Genomic DNA, 26,893 nt, shown 5'->3' with positions numbered 1-26,893 from the left:
TTTAAAATATCAACGCCAATCACTTTTGACATCTCTCTCAGCTGTTTCTGAGTCGCCGTCTATTCTTATAACATCGCCGTCCAAGTAGATAAACACCCGGCAACATAGTATGTACTTTGTCAACGCGGAGTTCAGTATAGTTTCGGAATCGGTAATAAAAACAAATAGAGAATTTATATTTTTGTTACATTTTGATAGATTTTTGTTTGGAAACATATAATTTAGTGCATCTGCAAAGTGTAAATGATAAGTGAATTGAAATAAATGCAAATAGTAAGTTCTAATACGTTGAATAGTTCACTATGCAAAGTGGAGGAGTATGTTTGTAGAAGAAACGGAAATGGTTAAAAACTGCTGGAGGAGATAAAAGAAGAGCGAGCAAAAGAATTGGCTAGAAACTCGTACAAAGAGGAGAAATGGAAAGCAAAGCGATAGTAAATAGCAATAAAAATAAATATATACCTGTTAGTAGAGGAGGTGGAGGATCTGCCTGAGAAAGGTAACATCGAAGAAGGAATTGAAATTGACGCAATACGATGAAGAAGTGAGCGATAGCAAGTGAATGAAATGCTTGACGTACGGATGCGAAAGAATCGAACAATTCACTATTGAATTGAAAGCATACGTTTCAACGAAAAAAAAAATGTTTGTGCGGGAAAATAAGAGTAAATACATAAGTGCAAAATATAAATGAATAAAGAGTTAGATTATTATAAAAACACGCAAAGTCAATTCAACGAAAAAGGAGCCAGTGAAGTGGCTGGGCATTAATGCAGTGCAGTATCGTGTCGCCGTATCTGTGTATGATTGGGCGTGTTTAAGTGTTTGTGCACCCGAGAATACGGCAAAGGCAAAAGTGAAAACTTGCTTATTTGTCGTCGTCGTTGCTGCCATCATCGTTGGTCGTTGTCGTCGTTGTATTTTCGCATATTTCGCGACGGCAAAACTACGAATGTATTTCGCTAAATAACCAGCCAACCAACCAAATAGCCAGCCAGCCAGTTTTGGCCGCGGCTTTGTATTCGGCAATAAAAAATAAAGTTAAATTCCTGGAACTCGAATTTGCGAAATTGAAAGGCGCGCGCGTGTTTTTCGCATACTTAAACATAAAAACTTTAAGAGGATATTTGTGAACTTTTGAAACCGACTTGAAAATACATGAATTACAAGTGTTTGAAAAGATTTTAAAGTGCTGCTGGCCAGTGAATTGGAAACGGTCCAAAGATATATTTGCACCAAGGGGGGGCCCTTCGACCGACCGTCGCATTTGCCACCGCATCGCTAAACCACAGAGGCGGGATTATGTCATTTTGTATGTGCTTGTATGTATGTGTAAAATTCCAACTAATTAATAAATCGAAATGTTATAAAGCGCCACAACGAATCAGTTTCGTGAATTAAATATTTTTTTTTCATGAAAGTGCTTAACTACAGACATCAGCATAAAAAGCATTGCGAAAATGTAGCTAAAACGAGAATAGTAATCAACTATTTTCAAATCAAAATAAGTTATAGTGCAAAAAATCTGCATTTAGAAAATGTTTTCAGTGAAATTGCGTCGCAATTCAGTCGCTGGCGATGCAGTGCTTCGTAAAAATTCCCACATTAGAAAAAGCAGTAAGAAATTTAATAAAACGAAATTTTGCGACGGCAAATCACGAAAGCAAGCACGTTGTTTTCAGGTTGTTGATTTGTCAAGCAACCTTAAAAGTTAGAAGATCGAAATCCACAAAATAATAAGTAATTATAGAATTATTGTTTGTGATCGCAATTAAATGGCAACATTCAATGGTCATAGCACTTCCAACGCTACGGATTTGTTGGGATCCTCGGTTGCCGTCGCTGCTGCCACAGAGCATTTTGAACGCAGCACTGCTGCGGCTACTACAACGTTTCTGTTACCCTCCACGGCGACGGCAAATGGAGCGCCGTTGCATTTAGAGCCTTTTAGTCTTGCTGGTGGTCCACATTTTGTCACAACCACTACATCACCATTAAGTGGTGCAAATGCTGGCCATCATCATCATCCACATCAACAACAACAGCATCACCACCATCAACAAACCAATTCCACTTCAACCAGTTATACATTCGTACAAATTAAACGCGAACCTTGCCAAGTGTCGGAGGTTACCTCTGCTAATTGCCATCAAACACAACAGCAACAGCATCACCAGCAGCATCACGTGTCTACATCATCGACAGGTGGCAGTGGCATTGGTATTGGAGTTGGCATGGGTGTTGGTGTAGCTTCATCAACATCCAGTTGTTCGGCTTCCATATCAGCGGCTTCCAAAACGATGTCATCGTCGTCAACGCTAACAACGCTGGTGAAGATTGAGGCTTCCTCACCGAAGGTGAATGAAATGGATAAAACACCAACTGTGAATACACTTGCCGCAGCGCCAACAATGTCTAACACAAGTATGTTAATTCATAGAAAAAAAATATAACCTGCATTACACTATTCAAATTTATTCAGTCATCCATACCCATGCTCACAGTGTGTGTATGTATAAATAATAATAATAATCACTTTAACTTTTTTTTCGTTATTTGTGTTTTTTTTTTTGTTTTTGTGGTATTTTTTTAACGACATTGTTTGATTTAGGTGGTTAACTTGCTATTTTCGATTCTTTGTTTATAGATAACACGGTGCCTATTGGCATTGCCGTGGCGCGTAAACGACCACAAGAAACGGCGGGCACTCTCTCTAATGCTGCACCGATTCCAATGCAACAAACGCTTAATAAGGATATGAATTGCTTTGGTATACGCGTGGCGGATTTAGGTAAGTTTTCACAAAGACTTGCGAGTTTTGTTTATTTTGTTAACATTATTGCTGCTTTAAAATATGAATTAAGGTAATTTGGTTAACTTTATGCTTAAGGTATCTAAAACAAAGAAACCGATTTCAAAGAAAATCATGATATTGACTTTACTCTCGAAGTAGCACTTAAATTGTTTTTTTGGTTATGCAATATACGTAAGGTTGTTAAATACATATATTTAACAAATAATAATATTAGTGAAGCGGGAATGAAGCGTATACATTCTCAATTTTGTTGTTTTATTCAATGTATAATACATTAAATATTTTAAACAACGTGAAAGGGTTAAGGGATTTTAGTTATGCGGGCTGACTTTCACATAGAAAAACATAAAAATGTCAACGATTTGTAGTTGACGTCTTTTAAGTGAGGGTCCCTTACGATATTTACAAAGTATATGGTACAGTGGTGATGCCATGAATAGAATACCTTGATATTGCAATTTAAACATTGAAGACGAATTACCCACAAAATAATATAGGGTGCCCTTTTATTAATAATAATAATTAATATACTATGTTAAAATAATATTAGACATATTTTTTTATTTTATTTAGGGTGGAAAGCAATCTTAACTGTGTAATATTAAATATGTATGTATGTATACTCTTCATCTGTTGGATACTGTTACATTTTCGTAGAGCGGTTTTAGCTCAAATTACAATAAGGGAAGGGCTTCAAATTGAAATTACTACATATAGTCCAGTCATTATTGTAAGTTCATCTCGGAATTCGATATACCCATTTATATGTCTGTAAATACTTGTATATTGACACCCTAAAGTTGTCTCAAAACCTACATATGGTAGGTAGACATATAAATGGGTATATCGAATTTCGAGATTCTTACCTAATTTAAGCTTAAATGACTGGACTAATATACGAAAATGTAGATATGTGGTTAATTTTAATTCATACTTTCCTTAAGAACTTCAACTCTTAATAAAGAGTTTGCACATTAAAAGTATAAAAATGGTGTAGCATATGTTCAAAATTGCAAATTCCTCAAAATAAAAATTTATAAAATTTTCTATTTAATTCACAAATTATTTTATTTAAACTGGTTAAAAAAAGGCCAGAAAAGCGGTAACGAATTCAATGAAAGCGAATTAAGTTAGTTTAAGCAATATAAAATCAGTTTAATCGGTTTATGTGAATAAAGTAAAAGTTATATATAACAAATTATTTCGTATTTTTCGAAATTGATGTTAAAAAATCTTCATGTTGAAGAACGGTATTTGCAAAAATGTTTTCGATATACAGTTTCCCACTAAAAGTTTCCAAAAATAATAATTTGCTCGTTTTTTTTGTGAAATAATTTACTATGAGGAGAATTTCAGAATTTAAGAGAAGTATGCTATTTTCGTGATCACTACTCTACGTATTCTCATATTTTTCTTTTATTTTGTCACTTCAAGTGGCCTTCTGACAATTTACTCCCCATATACAACATTCACTACAACAAATTTATGTATTTATGTATGTATGTATGTATGTATGCATGTATGTATGTACCACCCTCTTCTTGTTTTTGATTTAGTCAAAAAATGTATACTTTAACTTTTATTATTAATTTCGACTACAATCTCTGCGACATAATGCCTACGCATAAATGTATAATGGTGGTTGAATGGAACGGAAATGGAGTGAGGGCTTGGTCGGATGGTGGAAACACAGAAAATATAGAGGTGTACAATGCTACATAGTTGGTTTTATTGGTGGTAGGTTTGATGAATGGATAAATATTTAGTTGTTTGGGGTTACCTTTCGTATATCAAAGATATAAAGAGACGCGGCTTTATAAGGATGCCGTTTAATATGTCTCATTACCGTGTTGATTTAAAGCACTAACCAGATTATATAAATTTGTCATGGGAATTCCTTCGTTAGCACTCAATTCGGTTGAGGGCTTATGTATACTTGTAAAGCGATTAAACATACATACATACATATGTATGTATGCACTCTAAATTGGCACTAACATCTTCCCCAACTGGTAACCGAACATCAACTTTGCAGATTTGTGTTGTGTTTCGTAATATTTACTAAAGCCGTCGGCTTTTTTGTCTTTATGATAATCTTTTCTTTCTTAGGAATAGAATCACATTTTTATACTCTTGCAACATGTTGCTACGAGTATAATAATAATAGTTTTGTTCACCTAACGGTTACTTATATCACATAAACTAATCGGAATATATATGTACATATATAAGGTTATAATACTATGTTAATAAATAATCAGGATGACGAAATGAGTTGAAATCCCAGTGACTCTCTGTTTGTCCGCCCGTGCAAGCGACGATTAAATATTGAGATATCTTAATGAAACTAGATATACTATATATAGAGAATTGCAGTGGTGAGGGATACCTGGGCTTTGAAAATTTTTAAAAAGGCGTGGCCTCGCCCTCTAATATCTTTAATGTACATATCTACAAATCAACCAAACTTGCTGAAAACATATACTTTTAGCATTTACGATTATAATCCCGCGTACTCCCCATATAACGGTTGTGTTAAAAACTACTAAAAGTGCGATATCTTAAAAAATAAATGTGTCAGGGACACATTAAATTGATATTAAAATTGGACAATTCAATAAAATTTGGTACATAACATTACCTTGACATTCCTTCACTGTAACATGCGAATGCACCAAATCGAACTACAACCACGGCTACTTTCTATATCACATTATTTTAAGGGGGTACTCTCATGTGAACGCATACATTTTACCACTTTTTAGGAAATTTTTTTTTATGCGACAACAAAATTCAATAATTTTAATTTTTTAATATATTTTTATTTGTATTTTCAAATGTACAAATTTTTTTTTTTTTTGTTTTTTACATTTTTTTAATCAAAGTAGTCCCCAACAAAAAAAAGTAGATCACTGGTCATGGTGATAGCGGCTGTTCATGTTGTCTGAAATAAAAAAATCGAATGGATTATTATTCAGTAGTTCTGCTATCGTCTCTAAATTAAACAATTCTGGTAGGGACGATAACTATAAATGACTAGAATTTCAGAATTTTAATTTAGTAGAACATATGTATGTAAATTTTAAAGCAATCGGCTCAATACTTTTTTTTAGGACTATGACAGTTTCAGAAAATGATGATTCGAGAAAAATGCGTTTAAAGTCATGGCGCGATAGACAGTCGCTTACGACACGTCGGCGACTATGAGCTGTAACTTATCAAATACTATGAATTTCGGTCTGAATTTTTCACTTTCCAGTATACTAATAAAGCTCCAATAAATGTATCCGGTTAATTCTCAAAATCGGACTGCAGCCATTCAAGTCCCCCAAATATCGATTATGTGGGCCCCAATCCTTACTGCGAAAATATTGATCAATCTCTGAGATATGTTAATTAAAAACCGGAAAAATTCTTACCTTATAATATAGATAGAATCCGATTAATGGGGACCATATAATATTAATATAGAGATTTTCAAAGATGCGAGAGTACGAAATGTTCGGTTACACCCGATCCATACTATAGTCGAATTTTATTCTGTTGTAATTTGAACACACACAACGTATCGAGTGGTAGTCGCACACCTTAGATTAACACTTACCGATTCAAAAGGGTTAGATCGCCGAAAAAACAGCCCCTGGCCGGATAAAATTGGGGTCAATTCCGGGCGTAGAACCGGCTGTCGTGGGAATTGAGGTAGTCGCACACCCAACGCACTCAGCTGCTGCGATCGTCACAGCGAGATTTTCAAACAATTTAAATGTACATATGATTGAAAGCGATCAAAATGAGTTGTTAAACGATTTTTAGTATATTCTTTGATATAATGAATAAGGAACTAATTTGAAATGTGGGCGGGGAAACAGCGGCTGTAGCAGACTAAATACATACATTTATTTGGCTGAGCAGCGTGTGATCAATAACGACTTATTCAGCTGCTCTTGTAAGGACTTTCATTGAAATTGCGTTGCCATCTTTTACCCGCTCGCCCATCTATGCGGTGCTTAGCTCTCCAGACAACAGATTGTTGAAGCAAGAAGTTGAATATAGAATGGATATGTACCGTTTTTGTGAGTATAAGTAAAGTTGCATATTCAGCTTCTTAGCCGCTTTCTTCCACGGCGTAAATATATGTATGTATATTTCAGCGTATCCTTTCTTTTGTTGTTCGCTTTGCGCCATTTCTTTCCTTTCCAAGTATGCTTGCATGTGCCCAAGCAGAACATGTGCACACCACCCCCGCCAGCGTCGTCCACTGACTTCACCCCTATGCAAGTAAGTGAAAGTCTAGAATACCCTTACTTCACCCATCGTCCTCACATTTCAACATAACATATTTCTTATTTAAAAAAGTCATATGGTATCGCTGTTGTTGTTTGCACAGGGGGTGTATTTACAATGTTGTTCGCCAAAGTTGTTTTGTGTTTTGCTTTTTCCTTTGTCTGCCCGCCACTAACGCCATCGTTGCCGCCGGCATGCTCATTCAGTATTCTCGTTACTGTTTCGCAAGGTGGGTATGTCAACAAAATAATAGCGAGCAATCGTTCGCAATTGATGCAGCACGCAGCGTGAGTGAATTTGCCGGGCGATTTTTGAAGGCACACTAAAGGGATGGATGCTGCGTTCCCTTTGTGTGCCATGTACATATTTCCACTTTCTTTTGCTTCTCCTTTATATTCTACTTACATTCCTAACACGCAGCATTGCCATTGCCATGGTCGTAGGTATGATGCTGCAGTGCGGTGCGACCATATGGAAACATACCCACTTGATGCTGAGACATGTTTTCGACTTTCCCGCCCCCCATTCGTGTAGTACTCTTTTCGTGTATATTTTATTGGTAATACCTTTGGTGGTAGGCACATCAAGTGCTTGAATGAAATTAAAAATTGCATTAATGTCTTTCTTACGTCCAATTTTCCTAAAATGCGTACTAATGAGTTTGTAAATTAATGGTGGGCGAATTCCTGTAATGCGATATAAAATATTTGATTAGATATTTCCTTTCGAGTGTATTGACAATATGAAAAACCATGTTTTCACTGATGAAAACTTTCATTGTTGTGTGCAGTTGGCTATTAATGCTATTAATAGAGTGAATTCGAGAGTAAATGCATTGTTCCCGCTGCTTTATTGAAATGTCAATCATATCTTGATAAGCTTTCTTCTTCGATAACGAAAATTTTTTTCCTCGCATAAATGTCTGACGCGCCGTTATAAATCTAAAGAGCAAAGATAAAATTGTATATACTAGTATACGATCAAAAATAAGGGGACCAACAAATAATCTCAATTATCTTTTAGTGAAGAGGGCGAATAAACTTACCGTGTGTCCCTTAAAGTGTTTCTTCAAATAACAATATGCAGCCTTATTACAGTTATTGTATAGTTACTGTAAAATGGGTAACCAGTATATTTTGGAATTTTATCTTCTTCGTCTTCTTCTTCTTCAAAATATTCAATTATTCATCAATATTAATTTTCTTGCCTACAAAGTAATCCCCACCAGACGCAATAAACTTATGCCAACGATTTTTCCAGTCCTCGAAACACTTTTCATTAGCACTTTTTGGGATGGCCTTCAGATCCTTCAGCGAATTTTGTTTTATCTCTTCGATCGACTGAAAACGGGTTTCCGAAGTGGCAATTTCAGTTACTGGAATAAGAAAAAATCACACGGAGGCAAATCTGGTGAATAGGATAGTAATCATTGTGATATTGGCTTTAAATTCGGTCACAATCGTACTTAAAAAAATTCATTTTTATCGGTAAGAGTCGAGCAAAAACGCGTTTTATACTCAAAATATCCACCAAAATCATTCGAATGGATTCGTGAGATGGCGAGCTCAGTTGAAGAGGTCGAAGGTCGTCCAGACGGAGGCATTTCTGCGTGACAGATCGCGCTCACATTTGGTGTAGTAATTAAGGACAGTCCTACCAACTTAGCAAAATATATTTTCTTGAAGTATCATATACCCGGCAAATTTAATTACAATTTCCGGGTGCTTTTTTGTCCCAATGTACTTATGTATTAAAAAAATGATTCACTCGTTTTTATAAAGATTTTTTTTATTTATTATATTTTAATACAAATTTCCATTCTCAGTGATGTATGTACATATGTATGTACATCCTACGTTTACTCTTTAAGATAAAACTTATTCAATCAAGAACTCAGGATTACGATCGTAGGTAAATGATTGTAAAAACTTGCAACTCAACTTACCTACGTATGACACTCAACTGGTATTTGTTACGTAGACCGGATAGGACCGATTATTCGTTCACAAATCATTGAAAACTTCTGAATTCGGTGTGTGATTTATGGTGGAAGAGTCGATTCGAGTCCTGGCATCCACTCCGGTGGATGAGCGTCTAGCCACAATCCGCATCAGAGCAAAATTTTTTAGCATAACACCGATTTGCGGCCACGTCCCGACTGAAGAGAAGGACGATATGACCGAAGATGCATTTTATGAGTGGCTGGAGCGCGCTTATGACAACTGCCTCCCCCACGATGTAAAAATTGTGCTTGGCGTATTTAACGCCAGGGTGGACAAAGAAGGCATCTTTGGTACAACAGTTGGAAAATTCAGCATCCATGGCGAAACCTTTCCAAATGGGTTGAACCGACTTCGCCGGGGCCTGAAATATGGTTATCTGTAGTACTAGATTCAAGCACAAGAAAATTTATCAAGCCAATTGGCTATCTTCGGATCGAAAAGTTTGAAACCAGATCGATCATGTTGTGGTAGATGGGCGATATATGTATATCCAGTGTTTTTGACGTGTATACGCTCCTAACATCAACTCGGGCCACGATTTTGTTGTTACGAAGGTACGTGCCCGCTTTTGTACAGTCTGTACAGCAAAGCACGCCCGTCAACAAACACAGATAAGGCACGACGTCACAGCCGACAGCAAAACGGTTTTCTGCTCAACTTGCGCTCTTGCATTTCATTTTAAGCTCCTTACGTACACCAGCAAACGAAACCATTGGTTTTCGTAAAGGTCGAAAGAACAGCCGTTGTGATATGGACTGTCGGGTCGCAGTGGAGAGAAAGCGGACAGCATATCTCGCGATGTTGCGAGCAACGCAGGTAGTTTAGTGGCACAAAGCATTAAGTGAAGGTCGTGAAGTTATCGAAAACCTGTCTCATCCATTCACAGACGATAACTCGAAAAATTTATAAAGGAATCCGTGCTTGAAAACCGTTGTGTTCGTAACAGAGAGAGAGCAAAGAATCTTAACATCTCTTATAGATCGACCTAACACATATTTGTCAAAAGACCTGAATCTTTTGGAAAAAAGCCTTCTATTACTTTCTAACAACGTAACCGAACCGGATTCGGTTAAATTTCGAATGAAATTAAGCGTTGGCATGCTTTTGTTGACATAGGAGCCTATTTTGAAGATGTTAATAAAGATTTGTATTAAAATATTAGATAGTCGAAAAAGTCTTTTCGTATTTCTAATCAAACTTCACCTTATTTTTTTTTATATTTATAATGACCTTTAATGAACCAAATAAGTATGTACCATTTTAGTCTACCACTTTTTGCCATTTTTCCGCTAGAGACATTCCATCAGGGTAAAACTTTCATTAGTGTAAATCGAAATTTCCAGAAACGAAGTAAGCGAACCATTTTTGTGCTACACGAACTGATACAGTATCGTCTTCGTAAATTTCATGTGTGGCCTGCGTGGCATTCTTCCCTTTTTTATACAAAACCTTCAAAATATAGCGAATATCTTCATTATTTTCACTAACTTTTTTTCAACTTCTCCGAATTTCAATTTTTTTGGTTAAATGAAGCTTAAAATCGCACTCATCTATTGACAAAATACGAAAAGACTTTTTAGACTATAAGGTATTTCTTACAACTAAATCATCTTAGCAGTGAGTTTGTACCAAAAAATGGGGCGAAACAGTGCATAACTTCACCTACCCAGCCGTATTTGGGTATCAAACACATTTTATGTCGTATGTATTGGAAAATGTGTATGATATTTTAATGAAACTTCCAGAAAGGGTGTTGTCAGGCAACAAATTTGCTGTTTTTCATGAAAAATTTTGATATTTCTAAATATTTCATATAAATAAATATTTTATATTTGTGATGGCACCTTCGTTTAGGTGTTCCCCCAGAAAACCAATTAAATTAATAAATATTCAAAAAACGAGTAATAGCAAAGTTTTTTATGTGTTTCTATTATTTTAACCGTTTGTGTATCAACATATACATATGTATGTATTTTATTCGAATTAGCAGCTTACTTTTGCTTAGCATCTCAAATGGGAATTATAACAACAAATACATACAGCGGGATACATCGCGCCTCGGCATGGCCCAAGATAGAGTACATAAATTCGTTAACCCAACTTCAAAACCTCTTAACCGCAAATATAGGAATACACTTAGGTACGCGGATATACAACAATACATACATACATATGGATATAATTATACATATATAACTAATTGGTAGTGACGTTTGACGATCGAGCACAACCGTATTATTTTACTCACTTCATTCGCTATGACTATTCTTTACAAAAATTTCTATAATGCATATTATATACTATACATACATATGTACGTGTATGTTTGTACATCTATATGTACATATATGCAAGCGACTTGAAAAATTTTGCATTGATTTATCATTGAATTTAAATAGACTTATTATAGACCTACACGACTGCCAAAATGAGCAGGTTTCCAACGAACTTGAAGACTTCAAATCGGTGGAGTCAAAGGGCATTTAATCCGCTTGCATCTGAAACCCTCACTATTTATTGTTGTATTATTTTATATTATTTACAATTTTGCAAATTTGGACAATATGGGCTTCATTTGTTGCTATTATTTATATATGGGTTTTGTTTTTGCATTATCAAACCCAGAATTTATGTGCCTTAAAAACAGGTTTTTTATTTATAAAGTTTTCTCGGTATCTTTTAGAGACTTGTGAAATTTCACACATTATACCATGTGTATTCATGTACATTCATACATTTTTTTTACAGTCCTAAAATATCAAAGTTTTTGGACAACCAGTAAAGGAAACAGTTTAAAAATTAGTGAAGTGAGAAAGTTGAAGTTTTTTTTTTTTATTAAATTTGACAAGTGTAAAGTTTTTATAAACTTTTTAAAAACATGTCGATTAACAGGTGGGCTGAAAAGTTCGTAGGCTAGAATAGAATTTTTTTTATAAAATTTGATTTTATTAGTCAATATATTAGGTAGTCGAAAAGGTCTTTTCATATTTCTTTCAAATTTTAACTTATTTATTTTTATATTTATAATAATAAATAAATAAATAAATATGTACATTTTGCTCGACCACTTTTTGCCATTTTTCCGCTAGACACATTATTCCATCAGTGTAAATCGAAATTCCGAAATTTCCAGAACGAAAGCGACCGAACCATTGTTGTGTTACACGAACTGATACAGCATCGTCTCCGTAAACTTCACAAATTACATTGGTGGCTTTTGTGGCATTCTTCCCTTTTTTATAAAAAAAATTTCAAATTATTTTCATTCATTTTTGAACAACTGTAACTTTTTTCAACTTCCCCGAATTTAATTTAATTTTTTTGGTTAAATGAAGCTTAAAATCTCACCTTTCCAACCCTATCTGGTATGACACAAAGTGATTGGTAGCACTGGAGTAATACGACTGCAACGACATCCATTGACAAAATACGAAAACGAATACGAACGAAAATACGACTTTTTTGACTACCCAACTAGTTATCTTCAATTATAGCGGTAAAAAAAATTTCAAAGTAATTTTTATAACATATTTACCTTAAGCCCCAAAATAAGCCTCAGTTTCTGCGGTTTCCTTTCATTGTTGCTAAATTTTTTCCCAGCGAGCATCGTCCCAATTCTTTAAATTTTGACATCATATTCATTGGTTTGTGATACGGTGCGTTGTCCAGATGAAACAGCAAATTCTTCATCAATTGGTGCCGTTTTGCCGCGGTTTTGTTTTTCAAATGCTCCAATAAAGCAATTTAATTGTCGCTGTTAATGGGTTTTCCTTTTAAAGATAATCAATGAATATTTGTTAAGCCTCATGCATCCCCAAAAACTGATGATATACATAACCTTGCCAGCCGACTTTTGCATCTTTCCACGCTTTGGGTCGGTTCATCATGTGCCGTCCACTCGGCTGACTGTCGATTGGACTCCGGTGTGAAATGTTGGAGCCATGTTTCATCCATTGTCACATATCGACGCAAAACTTCGGTATTATTATGATTAAAGAGCTTCAAATACTCCCCAGAAACAGCGTAGTTGTTTTTGTTGGATTGTGAGCTTGAGCGGCATCCACTTTGCACAGAGCTTTCGCATACCCAAATATTCATTCACAATATATCCAAACAAGGGAACGTCCTTAGATTCTCAGCTCTCTTAAACTACTTCACGGGCATCCGAAATAATTTTGGGGACTTTTTTGATGGTTTCATCGGCAACAGCCTCTTTAGGAGGGTGTCCACTGCCTTCATTGTCCTCGGTGCTCATTTCGCCTCGTTCTGAATATTTCTGTCATTTTGTTAATACAACTGGTACTTAATTACTTTTTCATAATTTTCAGAGTTATTCTTCATTTTTATGTAAAAAACATTATTTTCCGATATAAACAAAAAACAATTCATACTGGCAATCTAACAATGCTAGTCATTTAAGCGTATAAAAAAATGACTATGATTATAAACACAGAGGCGGTAATATTCAGTTCGAAAGTTGAACTTCGCTAAAATTTGCTTAGTTTGTTGTGTTAGGAAAAGCTTTTTTGGGCGTTCATCGTGTAGAAAATAGCAATAGATGACAACTGCAAAAAAATAATAGATCTGGTTGCGCCTTCAATTTCTTGAAGCTAAATCGTTGAGTAATAACAGCATCATCATGTAAGGTGTTTTTAGAGGTATACAGTTTCATAGAACATTCAGCTGTCAAAGTAACTGGCAAAGTAAATACATTTATTGATATTTTTATCCAGCATACCTTGGTATGTTATCCTGCAAAGGCTTAAATTTGAAAGTTTAATACCAAAACTCACGTTCTGTGCGATGAATTTATAGAACACTCCGCTTGTATCAGCGAGGAGGCACATTTCTGGCTTAAGGGGTTACATGAGTTTCCTCGAGTAAATAACAGTCTTTTAAAAAATGTTTTTCTTATATAAAAAATAAAATATTGTATTACAATTTTTTATTGTTACAAACATTTACTATTAGGAAAAAAACTCTGAAATTTTTTGGAAAAAAAATGTAAACTCGGCCATTGCGACGCCATTTCCGGTGATCCCTCGGAAAAAAGATGCCCCCGCGTTGGCAGAATAACTCCTTACATGATCATCTAAAGTGAAAAAATAAGTGTTTTAGTTGAAACCTTAACTTAGAACTTGAACGAAGGAAAAAAACAATTGAGAGTTGGATTTTTGGCAGACATTTTTTCAAAAAAAAAATTAAATTTCAGTGAAAATTTCGGGACATTTTTATTTCAAATAGTTGTTATCGAAAAAAATCGTTGGTTCAAGTCTTTAAGAATTGTATCTCAAAGGCCTGTGTAAAATTTCATGAAGGTCGGTTGAGTAGTTCTCGAGAAATCTTGAGAACCGACTTTAAAAACACAATTTCCCGATAAACGCGTTTAAAAACAGCGCACTTAGCTTAGCTAGCCTCGAGCACACAAGTTCTCAAGGCTGTATCTCCGGAAACTATTACTCGGATCAACTTGAAAATATATATATATTTTAAAGATGTTGTACATTTAATTTTTTAAAACCCATGTAACACCTTAACGCCGTATTACGGTGCTAACAATTTTTGAAACAATGCTGCATGTTCTCTTGCATTCAGAAATAATTATTATCTGAGGTGATATATGTACCTGTATACTTATTATGTACGTTGAAGTCATTACGGTCCATACTTTTTTAAAAGAGTAAAGGAAAAAGAGGGAGCCAAAGCTCTAACATACTTCTACTTTTTTTTCTTTATTTTTTGACTCAAAGGCTACATATACGGAGACAATAACTAATCAAATAAATTGATATAACATTTACCAGTTTCATCAAACTCATACATACGCACATAAATATATGCATATGGATGACCACAGGGATGCACATAATTTTATTTTGTTTGATGGAAGTTCTTCACTTGTTGGCATTGAATCGCATTAAGACCAACGGCATGTTCATTTGTCATTTACACCCACCAGCTACCTGCCCTTAGAGTACCTGAAAGTACAGTTGCCTACATAAGCATATACATTTTATTACACTTGAGCTAAAGTGTGGCTGTGCGTAACGCCTGAACTATTGCTGCCTAGATCAGCTGCTGGAAATAACAATTAAAAATAATATTTTGTTTTCATTAAGAAGTTGTACCTTAGGAGATACAATAAAGCTCACGGCCCTTCCGTTTGTATTTATACACAATAATCATGTACATAATAATTTCGCTGAGAAACTCGACTTAAAAATTGCGTGGGTTTGTGCGCACTATGATACGTTATTATAGGCATTTATTTTTAAATATGCTCCGCAAGGACATCCTGAGGATGCTAGATGTTGACCAAATGCACCACATAATACACGAAGAAAAAGAACAAATGCATCAAACAAACTCAACAGCAACAACAAGCGGATATCTAGTCAAAATCAGCAATTTGCACACTTGTGCATATTATCTACGGGCAGGAACAACAACTGCAGCTCCGGTAAATAGTTCAAGGTCAACGCAAATGCGCTGCTTACTGAAGCACATACACACACATTTGCACACAGGGTTTCTTATGCACACACTTACACACACATGCATCTGTATGCAAAATATTGCGTAGTGAATTTCCAGAATTTCAGTTGACTGTTGGAAGTTGTGCGTTCAATTACAAACCATCACACAAAATTTTTACAGGAAATGATTTCTTTCTATATTTATCTGACACTTAGGCCTTGAATTAATTTATCAGCAGTTAACGAGTGGCAAGTGAAAGTTTCAGTAATTTTCCCGCAATTTTCACAATTCTGTAGACTGCTTTCGGGCGTTTGGGCGTCGGCATTAAGCAGTTGTACAAAACTTTTAGGCGCGTAATTTTTTTCTGCTTCACGGTTTATATTCTTCTGATTATGGTTTTGTGAAATAACAATTTATGTTTTCTTTTTTGCCTTTTTCAGGTGGTGTTAGCACTGGCTGCAGCAACATCTATTTTACAGGCAACGGTGACTTAGTGACTGGTTCAGCGACCGCCGAGGAGTTGGCGCTCAGCGCCGCTGGTGTTCAGAGTGTAAATCGTGCACCGTCAACCTTTTGGCAATATCAAAGTGAGTTATAATTTTTTACTTAGTATAATCTTACTAATTACTGCTTTAATTATACCAAATTAATTGCAATGAACCAATGATTTTCATTTATCCTCCTTAGATGCGCTTCCCATCGAGTCAGTGATTTCCATGTCTCCAGCTACTGTGGGTTTGCAGTATTCGCGCGATGCAAGTCGCAGTCAAGTGGTGCTTTTGCCGGCTACACCAGCCGCCTTAGGTACGTTCACATATACTAACTCGCAAAATGTTTTCAACAATTTAAATGCACACCTCTATAAATACATATGTACATTCGTATTTAAAGAGTAATAGTAAAGAGCTTTAATTCATATTCATCACCAACGCTTTCATCATATTTTCATACGATACACCATAAGCATCGATATACTTAGTAACATACACTCACATATGCTTCGCTGGCGAAAATATAACAGTGTGGATATTTTAGCGTCTAGGGTTGGAACAAGCGGCAAGTTACACCAAAAAAGTTCGATTTTACAAAAAGTTCGTTTCGAAAAAGTGATTTTGTATGAATATTTTTCGTTCTATGTTACGATTGTCGTTCTATTATTATTTACGATTGTCAAACTTGAGGGTTTGCCATCGTTAAGGCTTTCTAAATATAAATTTCTGAGCTATATTTCAAGTCTACCAAAATTATCGATGTGGAATTTGTGGTTAATATAAACGAAATTGTCAGCTTTTTACATCCGAATCCATTTGCCACGCTCCTTTACCAAATCGAGAAAAGGTAAACTGTAATAAATGTCATAAGCTTTCGCAGCAGTTGTGTGATCTTTCAAATTACCCTAACTAAACACTTCTTGACTGAGACTTTATTTCTTTATTTACTTTTATATTTTGTCTCTGTCGGCTTTCAAACACAAGGCCAACAAAAAATTGATAGTCTGAATTTCACAATGACATACTTAAACTATAACATTTATCGATCATTTTTGTTTTCTATCGACTATGAAGTATGTTATATTTTTGTTTTAAATTTCGCCGCTTGTTTTTATCTTCAGCCGCTAATTAATCCTCACCCGTTTATATTTGCCATATGCTTACCTGTTTGTTTTCGTATTGCTTTGCCTATAAAAATATGGGGAAAGGCTGCTCTCTAGTTGATAATTGTCCGCCTTTTGTCTGCTGTTTGTGTCCTAGATAATTTATAAGTGCTCTTGTGAAAGACTGACGGATAACCAAAGCGTTAACGATATGAAAAATGACTAACTTAATTCACTAACGATCGGTAATTCTCTCACGAAATCTAAGTAATTGGCTTCATAGTTTCAAGAAAAAGAGCCGATCTTGAATTCTTACGTTATGTAGGAACTTATGGTAGTTTGATCATGCCATAATGTAGTGTCGTATGAAAGGGATTTTTTATACTAATTAGATTTTTAGGATTTTTGTCTGAGGAGCCCATTTTAGTAGCTAATTTCGATGACTAAAGTCAAATATTTGATTTTTTTTATAACTTTACACTAATAAAAACATATTTCACTTAGTTATTTTTTTTTGTTTTAAATTATTTAATATAAATTTACCATGCGAAATCTCCTAATTAACGCTTACGTAGATATACTTATCTGTACACTTACTATATATTTATCTATGTGTGTATATATACTTATTTATAATTCTGCTTATAATTTTAATGCTTTGCTATGTCTCATTTTCACATTTGAAAAGAGTACTTAACAAGACAAGAAAATAATAATCAACAAAGCCTGCAATTTTCACATTCACTAATTTGCTTTGGTACCCTCTTTTTCCATCCCATCTCCCACAACCACCAAACCACCACCACCACCACAACCACCACTTGACCGCTACAATTGATATGAAATAAATGAAATCAATAAAAATAATTCGAAATCGTATCAAAATTGCTATTGCCTCGTTTGAATTGATTTGAAAATTGATTTGACCGAAAAACAATCACGTCTCGAATTCAAAAACCCACATAGGCATATCAAATTTTCCAATCTATACACCCACAGATCCGTTCCAACAGGCGGCGGCTTTCGTTTGGCCATCATACATACCGCAGGGTACAACGCCGGCTTCTGCCGCTGCGGCCGCCACCCTACAGCCGCCGCCCAATTTTATATTCCCTTCAATGAGCCCACACTCGACGCTACAGCCGCAGTCTTACGCCACGTCACTCCAACTTTTCGGCTCGAATTACTTAACCGCCGCTGCAGCTGCTGCCGCAGCCGCCGCTGCCACTTCGACACTTTGCCAACACAATCAACAGCAAACTAATACACAACAGACCACAAGTTCAATAAACTTGAGCTTGGCCGCACCGGGCGGTATGCCACCGAATGGCAGCGGCAGCAGTCTCATAGGCAGTATTAACAGCAGCAACAATACAAGTAGTTCAAGTAGCCGCTTTCTGAGTTTGGCAACTACAGGTGCGTCCGCTTCCAATATACTCGAAGCACCGAAACCACAAAAAACACTACAGTCTACATTGACGCTACCGCAACCCGTGCCACCACCGTCCACAGCTGCTTTGCCGCCACCGCCGTCGCTGATCCTACCGCCCGCAGCATTGAAAATCGAAGAATGGAGTGCGACGGATTTTATGGCGGCTGCGGCGGTAGCAGCTGGAAAACCCCATCATGCGAGTTTGGGCACGACGCCGACTTTGAATTTCGATGGTCGCGATAAAACGACTACAAACACAACGAATCTGTTGGATTTACACAATGCCGCAGCAGCTAATGCTCAGGCATTGAATTTAATGCGTTTGCCGACCCCTCCAACGTCGGCGACTATGGAGTCGGCGGCTGCAGCTGCTAGCGGGCCACAGTTGCAACCACAAATACTATTTCAGACCACATCGACACCATCGCCAGCTTTGCTCAATTTGTCGGCATCGTTACAGCGCGGTACAGCTAGTAACGTTGCTGGCGCCACTACAACTGTGACACCCACAGGTATTTTCATAAATGGTGGTGGCACTACGGGACCACCGACCGCAATTTCGACCACTATCGGTCCACCAACGCCATTGGGGGATGAGACGACGGCAATCAATTTTAAAACAAGTCCAGTAGAAGCTGCTCCGCCGCAGTCGGTGAGTGGAATTGTGGTGGGTGTGCCGCGTGCAATAAACAACAGTGGTCCAGCGCCTCAATCAGGTCCACCGCCACAAATGCAAGATGTTAATATACAAACCGATACGCCGGTCTGTAGTGATGACGAGAACTCAACGTGTCCGCTTGCCATACAACAGCAACAGTTGCACACTGCACAGGCGAATTCGATGAATTCGCCGAGTTACAACAATGATGGCGAAGTACACGAGCCTTTGGAGTTGACAAAGCAGAGTTGTCACAATGCTGGAGTGCATCGCTCCGATGCTGATGAACTACCCATAACAACAACGCCAACCACAACCACGACAGAAACAAATAATATTGTGTGCCATAACACAGCCAACGCCACGGCGAATGGGGAAGCTGAAAGTTACGAAGTTGTAACCCAACAACCTCCACCATCGTCTTCAGCTGGTGAAATCGTTCCAATGCTTCCAGGTAATGAACCAGTTCATTACAATGAACATCAACACCAACCGCAGCAATCCGGCCCAGAAGATCTAACCGGTCTGGAGCTGCTATCTAACATCAGCACTAGTACGCTAGCAAATAAAGGTATCGGCGTAGGCGCTGGTATGACAATGGTGCGTGTCAAGCAGGAACCACTCGACCACATGGACGCACCCGTTTCTTCAATGAGCGATGAATTGTCATCATCAACAGTCGTGCCATCCTTACCGTCACAAATGCCACAATTTATCACACAGCAATCGGATGTACCGCAGCCGGTTTCGGGCAGCTGCGACTCCTGTGTGCCCAGAGAGGCTGAAATGCAGAGACAACCAACACCGTTGCCCTTGCTGGCCCATTCGCTCCCACCCGCACCTTCATCGAATGTGCCCACAACGGTAGTAGAGCCCCTGGGTGGTTTGAATTTGCTCTGTGCTCTAGCTGAACAACGCATCCAAGAAGAAGTTCAGAGTAGTGGAGGCAATTTGTTCGCTGAAAGCGAGTCGCCGCCACTATCACGCTCCACTTCATCATTCGGCCGTCAAGAGACGCCCGAATTACAGAACCATTCACATCCGTCGCGTTTGGAACAATCTTCGTTTCCCTCAATGGAAGGTATCGAGCTGCCTTCGACGAGTGGTCTTGGTCTCGGTATTGGTGGCAGCGGTGGCGTAGAACCGCCAGTCAAGCGCAAAAAGCACAAACATTCCAAATCATCAAAATCATCTTCGTCATCAACACTGGCTGGTGCTGGCAAGAAGTCGCAGCGCTGCTCGAAGAAAAGCAAGAAGAAATATGCCAAGGAGAAGCGTAAACACAAGCAACAACAACAACAATTGTTGGCATCTGCTGCTGCCGCAGCGGCCGCGTCTGCCTCCGCTTCTGACGATGTCGACTTTGAGGACGAACAATTACAACAAGAATTGAAGGGCGCCTTTAACCGTATCGATCCCAACTTTCAATTGCGTTTCGGTCAGTGGGCCAATGCACAAGAGATATTCGAGTTGATGGAGAGTGATATGCGTTTGCGTTTAGCGGAAATAACGCGTCAGTATCGCAAGAAAAAGAGAAAGCTCGATGAGATATCCAAAAATAAGAAAAAGAAAAAATGTGCAAAATTACTTGCCGCGCAACAACTGCAACAACAACAGTCCACACTTTCACTGTCTTCATTGAGTACTGGCAGTGTTGGTGGTGGTCTCTCCTGCAGTACGTCTGGTGGCACATCTTTACCACTCTGTGATTACAAGTTTCCGAAATTCTCGACTAATAGCGGTGTGGTTGGTGCTACATCGACGCCTTACTTGAATCGTTCCAGTTTTCTACGCTTCGGCGAGAAACCGCCATCCGCCACGCCCACACTTCCACATGCACAATTTCCGCCCCCTGAATGCGACAATTCAGAAGACAACAACACACTTTCGGCCAGCAGCTCCACGGGCCCATCCATGCCCATTTATAAACCAGTGCGATTAGGCCCCAGCGCTTTAGCGGGTGCTGTTGCGGCGGCATCACTTGGCGTTGACATTCGGAATAGTGGCACACCACAGCGTCATGCGCAAAAGCACACATCTGCGGATAAATCCACAAGCTCGGCTATAGTATGCAAAGAACCGAAGTTAATGGTCGGTGTGACGTCAACATCTGCTTCGGCTGCCTCCAATAGACGTTTGAAAGAGGCGCACTCTTCTTCGTCCGAGGAACAGAGTCCGGCTAGCGTATCTTCAGCGCTAATACAAAAACTAGGAACGAACGTTAAGCAACAGACTTCTAAGCAACAACGACAGGAACAGCATCTCTCACCTGTGACTCAAACCTCCCAGTCGCCGCAGTCCCAACAACAAACATACCGAAAAGCGATAGACCCACGCGATCACCAATTAATGCTGACCAGTGATCATTTATATAGAAAGGAAACGCGTGTGCTGACCGACATGGGTGGTCTCTTTTATGCCGGTGTGATGAAACCACTTCAACCGCCTGACGTGTACGCAATAACATTGGATGGCGAACGCGGTAATAAGTCGCATATAATGTCGCGTGAGGAGATCTTCAAGGATACTGTGAGTATTTCAAAATTATCTTAGTGTACATTTATAGATATTTAATATTAGCAAATCGAAGTTTTTTGAAGCTCGGACAAACTCTTTTTAAAAATGTCAACAAATTAAGAGCGTTGTAAGTCATAGCGGAGACTTTTACAAGTTCTCTAGACACTCTCGCAACTCTCTTCGCTAGGTCAAAAATTATAACCTAAAAAAATATTTTTGGAACTCTCACCTAAAAAAATCTACAATTTGTATTTGATTTACTTTTAATTATACCCTGAACAGGGTATATTAAGTTTGTCACGAAGTTTGTAACACCCAGAAGGAAGCGTCGGAGACCCTATAAAGTGTATATGCAAATGAACAGTATGTTGAGCTGAGTCGATTCAGCCATCTCCGTCTGTCCGTCCGTCCATATGTCTGTATATATACGAACTAGTTTCTCAGTTTTTAAGATATCGTTTTGAAATTTTGCAAACGTCATTTTATCTTCAAGAAGCTGCTCATTTGTTGGAACGGCCGATATCGGACCACTATAACATATAGCTACCATACAAACTGAACGATCGGAATCAAGTTCTCATATGGAAAGCTTTAACATTTGACAATGTATCTTCACAAAAGTTGGTTATTTTTTAGGGCAACAATGTAATCTCCGAAGAAATTGTTCAGATCGGTTAACTATAGCATATAGTTGCCATACAAACTGAACGATCGGAAAAAAGTTATTGTATGGAAAAGTTTTGCATTTGACAAGATATATTCACGAAATTTGATATAGATTTTTTTCTAAGGCAACAATGTAAAATCCGAAGAAATTGTTCAGATCGGCTTACAATAGCAAATAGCTTCCATATAAACTGAACACATAGTTACTAAAAGAAAAGCACCTGTGAAGGGTATATCAGCTTCGGTGCAGCCGAAGTTAACGTTTTTTCTTGTTTATAATTAAATTTAGTAAAAAAAAAAATGTGTACATAAACCATTACAATTTTAGATTCTGGAAGTGGCGCCCAAATCTGTGGAGAGTGTACCTGTTGGCACACGACTTTGTGCCTATTGGAGTCAGCAGTATCGTTGTCTTTATCCCGGTCGTGCTATTGAGTCTGAATCGTCTGATGATGGTGAAACACCCAACGATTCTGTTAGCGTGGAATTTGACGATGGCGACAGTGGGCGCATACGTCTACAGAATATACGCTTACTCCTAAGTGATTATCCCATTGTGGGTAAGTGTTATGAAATGTACTATTGGATTATTCATACACAATCATCTCTTTTGCGCCCATTCATTCATTTCAGTTTCATTGAAAAAAGGGTCGGAAATTTTGGGTCAAAGTTTAGTGGATGATGAAGAGATTTCTTCGCTTCCGAAAAGTATGTTCTTGGATTTTATAGAATTTTTTAAGTCTCATTTTTTTCGTGTCACCCTTCAAAATTACAACAACCACAAATTTCCGATCAACTTCATATTCATTCATTAACCTCAATTCATCTATGATTTTCGATTTATCTGCTATTCTGTATTTCGTGCGTTTTAATTTGTATCCCTACTTTTTCCGTTCTCTTTTCTTTTTGAACGTCCCAACTCCTCAGAGTACAACGATAATCCCCTCTACTCTTTAGGCAAGCACAAGAAGTCGAGCTCATCTGCCCGTACCGCCAACGGCTCCGGAAGCAGTCACAATTCCAATGATGCTCACGAACACATTTCTACATTTGCACTCCCCGATATGCCAGCCATGGCGCCGTCGACATGCAGCAGCGAACCGCCAACACAAAGTGCAAAAGACATCAGTGCCCAACGTAAGGAGAAGAAACGCATTAAGAATCTGAAGAAGAAAACACAAGCAGCAGCAGCGCTGGCAGCAAATGCAAGCGCAAATACTAATGCGTCCACGGTGACAGTTAATGGTGGGCTACCGTCAGTCGCGTCCACTGTGAATGGCACAAATGGTGTGGACGATGCCGCCGAGAGTAATCGCAAACACCACAAACATAAAAAACGCAAAAAGCACAAGAAACATCATCACCGCAAGGCGAATGGTGAATGTGAAGCGATTAACGGTGCTAATAATACGTTCGTAATCAAAAACGCCGGTTTGACGACTAGTGGCAGCTTCTTGACGTCCACACCGACCACTTACAAAGGTAAACGAGAATACGCTGCAACAGTTGGTGATAATCACAGCAACAATACGCTAATGGAAACTGATGTCGATGACATTGTCGAAGAACACGTCGTGCCAGAAGTGGCGCGAATGGCTCAAACACAGGGTGGCGCCTTCCAAGCAGTGGCCGGTCACAGCAAGTCACAAACGCAAAGCGCATCGGCTTGCCTGCCCGCTGCGACTGCAATTAAGATGGAAACTGCGCCGTCGACGGCGGCGTCAAATGCTAAAGTAAAAACTGAGCATTTGGATATGGAGGAGGAGAGCACCTCAAATATGATGTCCGAGCTATCGGATGAGGTAATTAAGTAAACATGCTTCTTTGTGTATTCATTGCCTTCATTTTATTTTTATGTTTTACTTTCCAGAACAAATGTGATGATGAGGAGGTGGAGCATAATAATTCGAAGGGCAGCAAAATTGCCGCTTTCCTGCCGGAGCGACAGCTCTGGGGTTGGCAGGGTAAAGCTTATCGTAAAGCTGGTATTAAGGGCAGAGCCCGCAAACAATTCTATAAAACAATCAAAAGGGGAAAAGAAACAATAACTGTAAGTTCATTTATCGATCATAAGCATACATTTTCAATTATTTTGGATTCAATATATTTTAGGTTGGGGATTGTGCAGTATTTTTATCAACTGGTAGACCAGATAGGCCATATATTGGACGCATTGAATCCATGTGGGAGACAACGTCCAGCAATAAAGTAGTGCGTGTTCGATGGTTTTATCATCCTGAAGAGACAACGGGCTGTCCGAATCTTAAATATCCGGTAAGAAACATGAGTACATATGTAATCGATTACATGTTTCAATAGAATGGTGAAGGGCTGATGCGGTTAAATTACTTTATATACGGAGTTGCTTTTACTTTGTGAAAGGCAAGAAAGTTATATAGTATATCATGCTCAGCTATATTTAGAAGCATCAAATCAAAGAGCAATTAAAACTACAAAAAATATACAAATATTATATAAAGAAACGTTTTAATGCGAATTTCTTCCGGGTAGAGTTACCAAATTAATTAAAAATTAACATTAACTCTATGTTGCTTGTAAAAGCATAAAATAAAACATTATATATACAATTTTTTTTATACTTGTCTGTTCTGCACAGGGCGCTTTATTTGAATCACCACACGAGGACGAAAACGACGTCCAGACAATATCGCATCGCTGTGAAGTACTACCGTTTGAGCGTTATTTCGCTAAATTCGGAGCCGATTCGAAGCAATATCAATCCATTTATGATAATAACGATACATACTACTTAGCGGGCTATTATAATCCGCGAGTCCAGGTGCTCAATCTGCAGGAGGAGATACCAACGCTTAAAGCAGAGCAACAGCAGCCGCAGCCGCAGCCGAAACAGCTTGAGCAGCAGCCATTGCAGGAACAGCAACAACAACAAAACGATATAGATATAGATAACATAAACGCGGTTGTTGATTAATGTATAAGATGAAAGTAGTAACTTCAGGCCCAAGGAATCACATTAAAACACTAATTACTTTTAAGAGGCACACACAAAACAATAAATGAATTGAAAAATATGTATGAATATGTAAAAAATTAAAGTATATATGTATATATGCATATACATAAAATATAAGTATAAATATGTACATACATACATATTTAGATTTACAAAATTCACAAAAACAAAGCTGCAACTAAATTAACAGAAAAACTTAAAAAGTATGTTATGTTCCATATATGAACAGACGGACATGCATATGATAGGCGATAGGCGATAGGCAAGCGATAAATGTCACTCGATTAGGCCGGTTAAGTTGTGCTGTATGAATGTTTATACTATATGTGTAAGTATAACTGTGAAACGATTTAATTTTAGAGGAGAGAGAGTTAAAAGGAGCTAATTGCAAAACAAGATGATACAAAAAGAGAATCACTATATATTATATTAAATACATTATTAAATCATATATATATATATATATATATTATATTATATATCTATGCAAAAGAGATACAACGCGTAAAGAGCATAGCAAGCTAAATGTCGATGAGTAACATTTATGAGATAAAGAGATAATTTTAATTTTAAATGTAATAAAAAACGTATATATATATTATACAAATAAACGTACACATACAATGATTCGTGGAAACAGACGAACTTATTACGAACACTTACAGACGATTATACAATAATATTGAAGAAGAAGAAGCAAATAATAATACAAAAAGAAATGAAATCTAATAAAATATTGATACACAAACAAAATTGATATTTTTTCGGACAGTAACGGTTATACAACAAATATACTTATATATACTATATTTCTGATGAAATTTAAAACTGAAGTACAGAAAAAAATTAAAAAAAAAAAACTTTAAAACTCCAGCAACTATACACATAAGTTAGGGCAGCAAGCAAACAAACAAAAAAGAGCGCAAAAAGAACCTGTGAAAAGCTAGAAGCGTGCAGTACGAAAATGAATGTCCGAAGAAATCGAACAGGAAACTACTAAAAATATACTATATTTGTAACAATTTATTGTGATAGTCGATCGATGATAATTGATGATGAAGACGATAATGATTTTGATGATGATAATTGCTATAATGATTTTTGATGATTATGACTATGGAGAGAATGCGTTGTATATTTACATCTCGTTTATTCATATTTAAAAATAAAAAATACAAAAAATGGCAACAAAAAAATTACACACACACAAATGAAGAATCTTACTTAAAATCAATAGAGAAAGAACGCTAAAAAATAAAAATCCAAATGAAAATAAACAAAGCCGTGCTGTTTTGATTCGCACACATTCATATGTGTCCATATATGTATATGTATATAGAGCAATAAAAAGTCAGCCATATTCTGTTTTACCTTGATTTCCACATTGTTCTTGTAACGGCTGGGAAAGTGTTAGCTTTGTTTCCCTATCAGCTAAGCATTTGGTTGCCATGC

At 37.3% G+C, this 26,893-nt stretch overlaps 1 protein-coding gene across 5 annotated transcripts; it reads left to right on the top strand.

The window, feature by feature from the left end:
* The first annotated feature begins 134 nt into the window (after positions 1 to 134).
* On the top strand, positions 135 to 26,817 carry LOC126751462 (protein winged eye). Of its 5 annotated transcripts, none has more exons than XM_050461747.1 (11): positions 135 to 2,424; positions 2,648 to 2,791; positions 16,020 to 16,166; positions 16,267 to 16,383; positions 18,173 to 21,792; positions 22,775 to 23,006; positions 23,080 to 23,154; positions 23,374 to 24,248; positions 24,317 to 24,496; positions 24,559 to 24,720; positions 25,064 to 26,817. In XM_050461747.1, exons 1-11 carry the CDS (start codon positions 1,776 to 1,778, stop codon positions 25,397 to 25,399), a joined length of 6,537 nt encoding a protein of 2,178 aa, XP_050317704.1. In that variant the 5' UTR covers positions 135 to 1,775; the 3' UTR covers positions 25,400 to 26,817. The 5 variants fall into 5 exon arrangements, with proteins under 5 accessions (XP_050317704.1, XP_050317703.1, XP_050317702.1 ...); XM_050461746.1 differs by having other exon boundaries at positions 18,140 to 21,792; positions 23,404 to 24,248; XM_050461745.1 differs by having other exon boundaries at positions 18,140 to 21,792.
* The last annotated feature ends 76 nt before the right edge of the window (positions 26,818 to 26,893 follow it).

The sequence above is a fragment of the Bactrocera neohumeralis genome, chromosome 2 (assembly GCF_024586455.1).
Source record: "Bactrocera neohumeralis isolate Rockhampton chromosome 2, APGP_CSIRO_Bneo_wtdbg2-racon-allhic-juicebox.fasta_v2, whole genome shotgun sequence".
In the NCBI taxonomy this organism is placed as follows: Eukaryota; Metazoa; Arthropoda; class Insecta; order Diptera; family Tephritidae; genus Bactrocera; species Bactrocera neohumeralis.
This window is presented reverse-complemented; position numbering and strand designations above follow the sequence as displayed.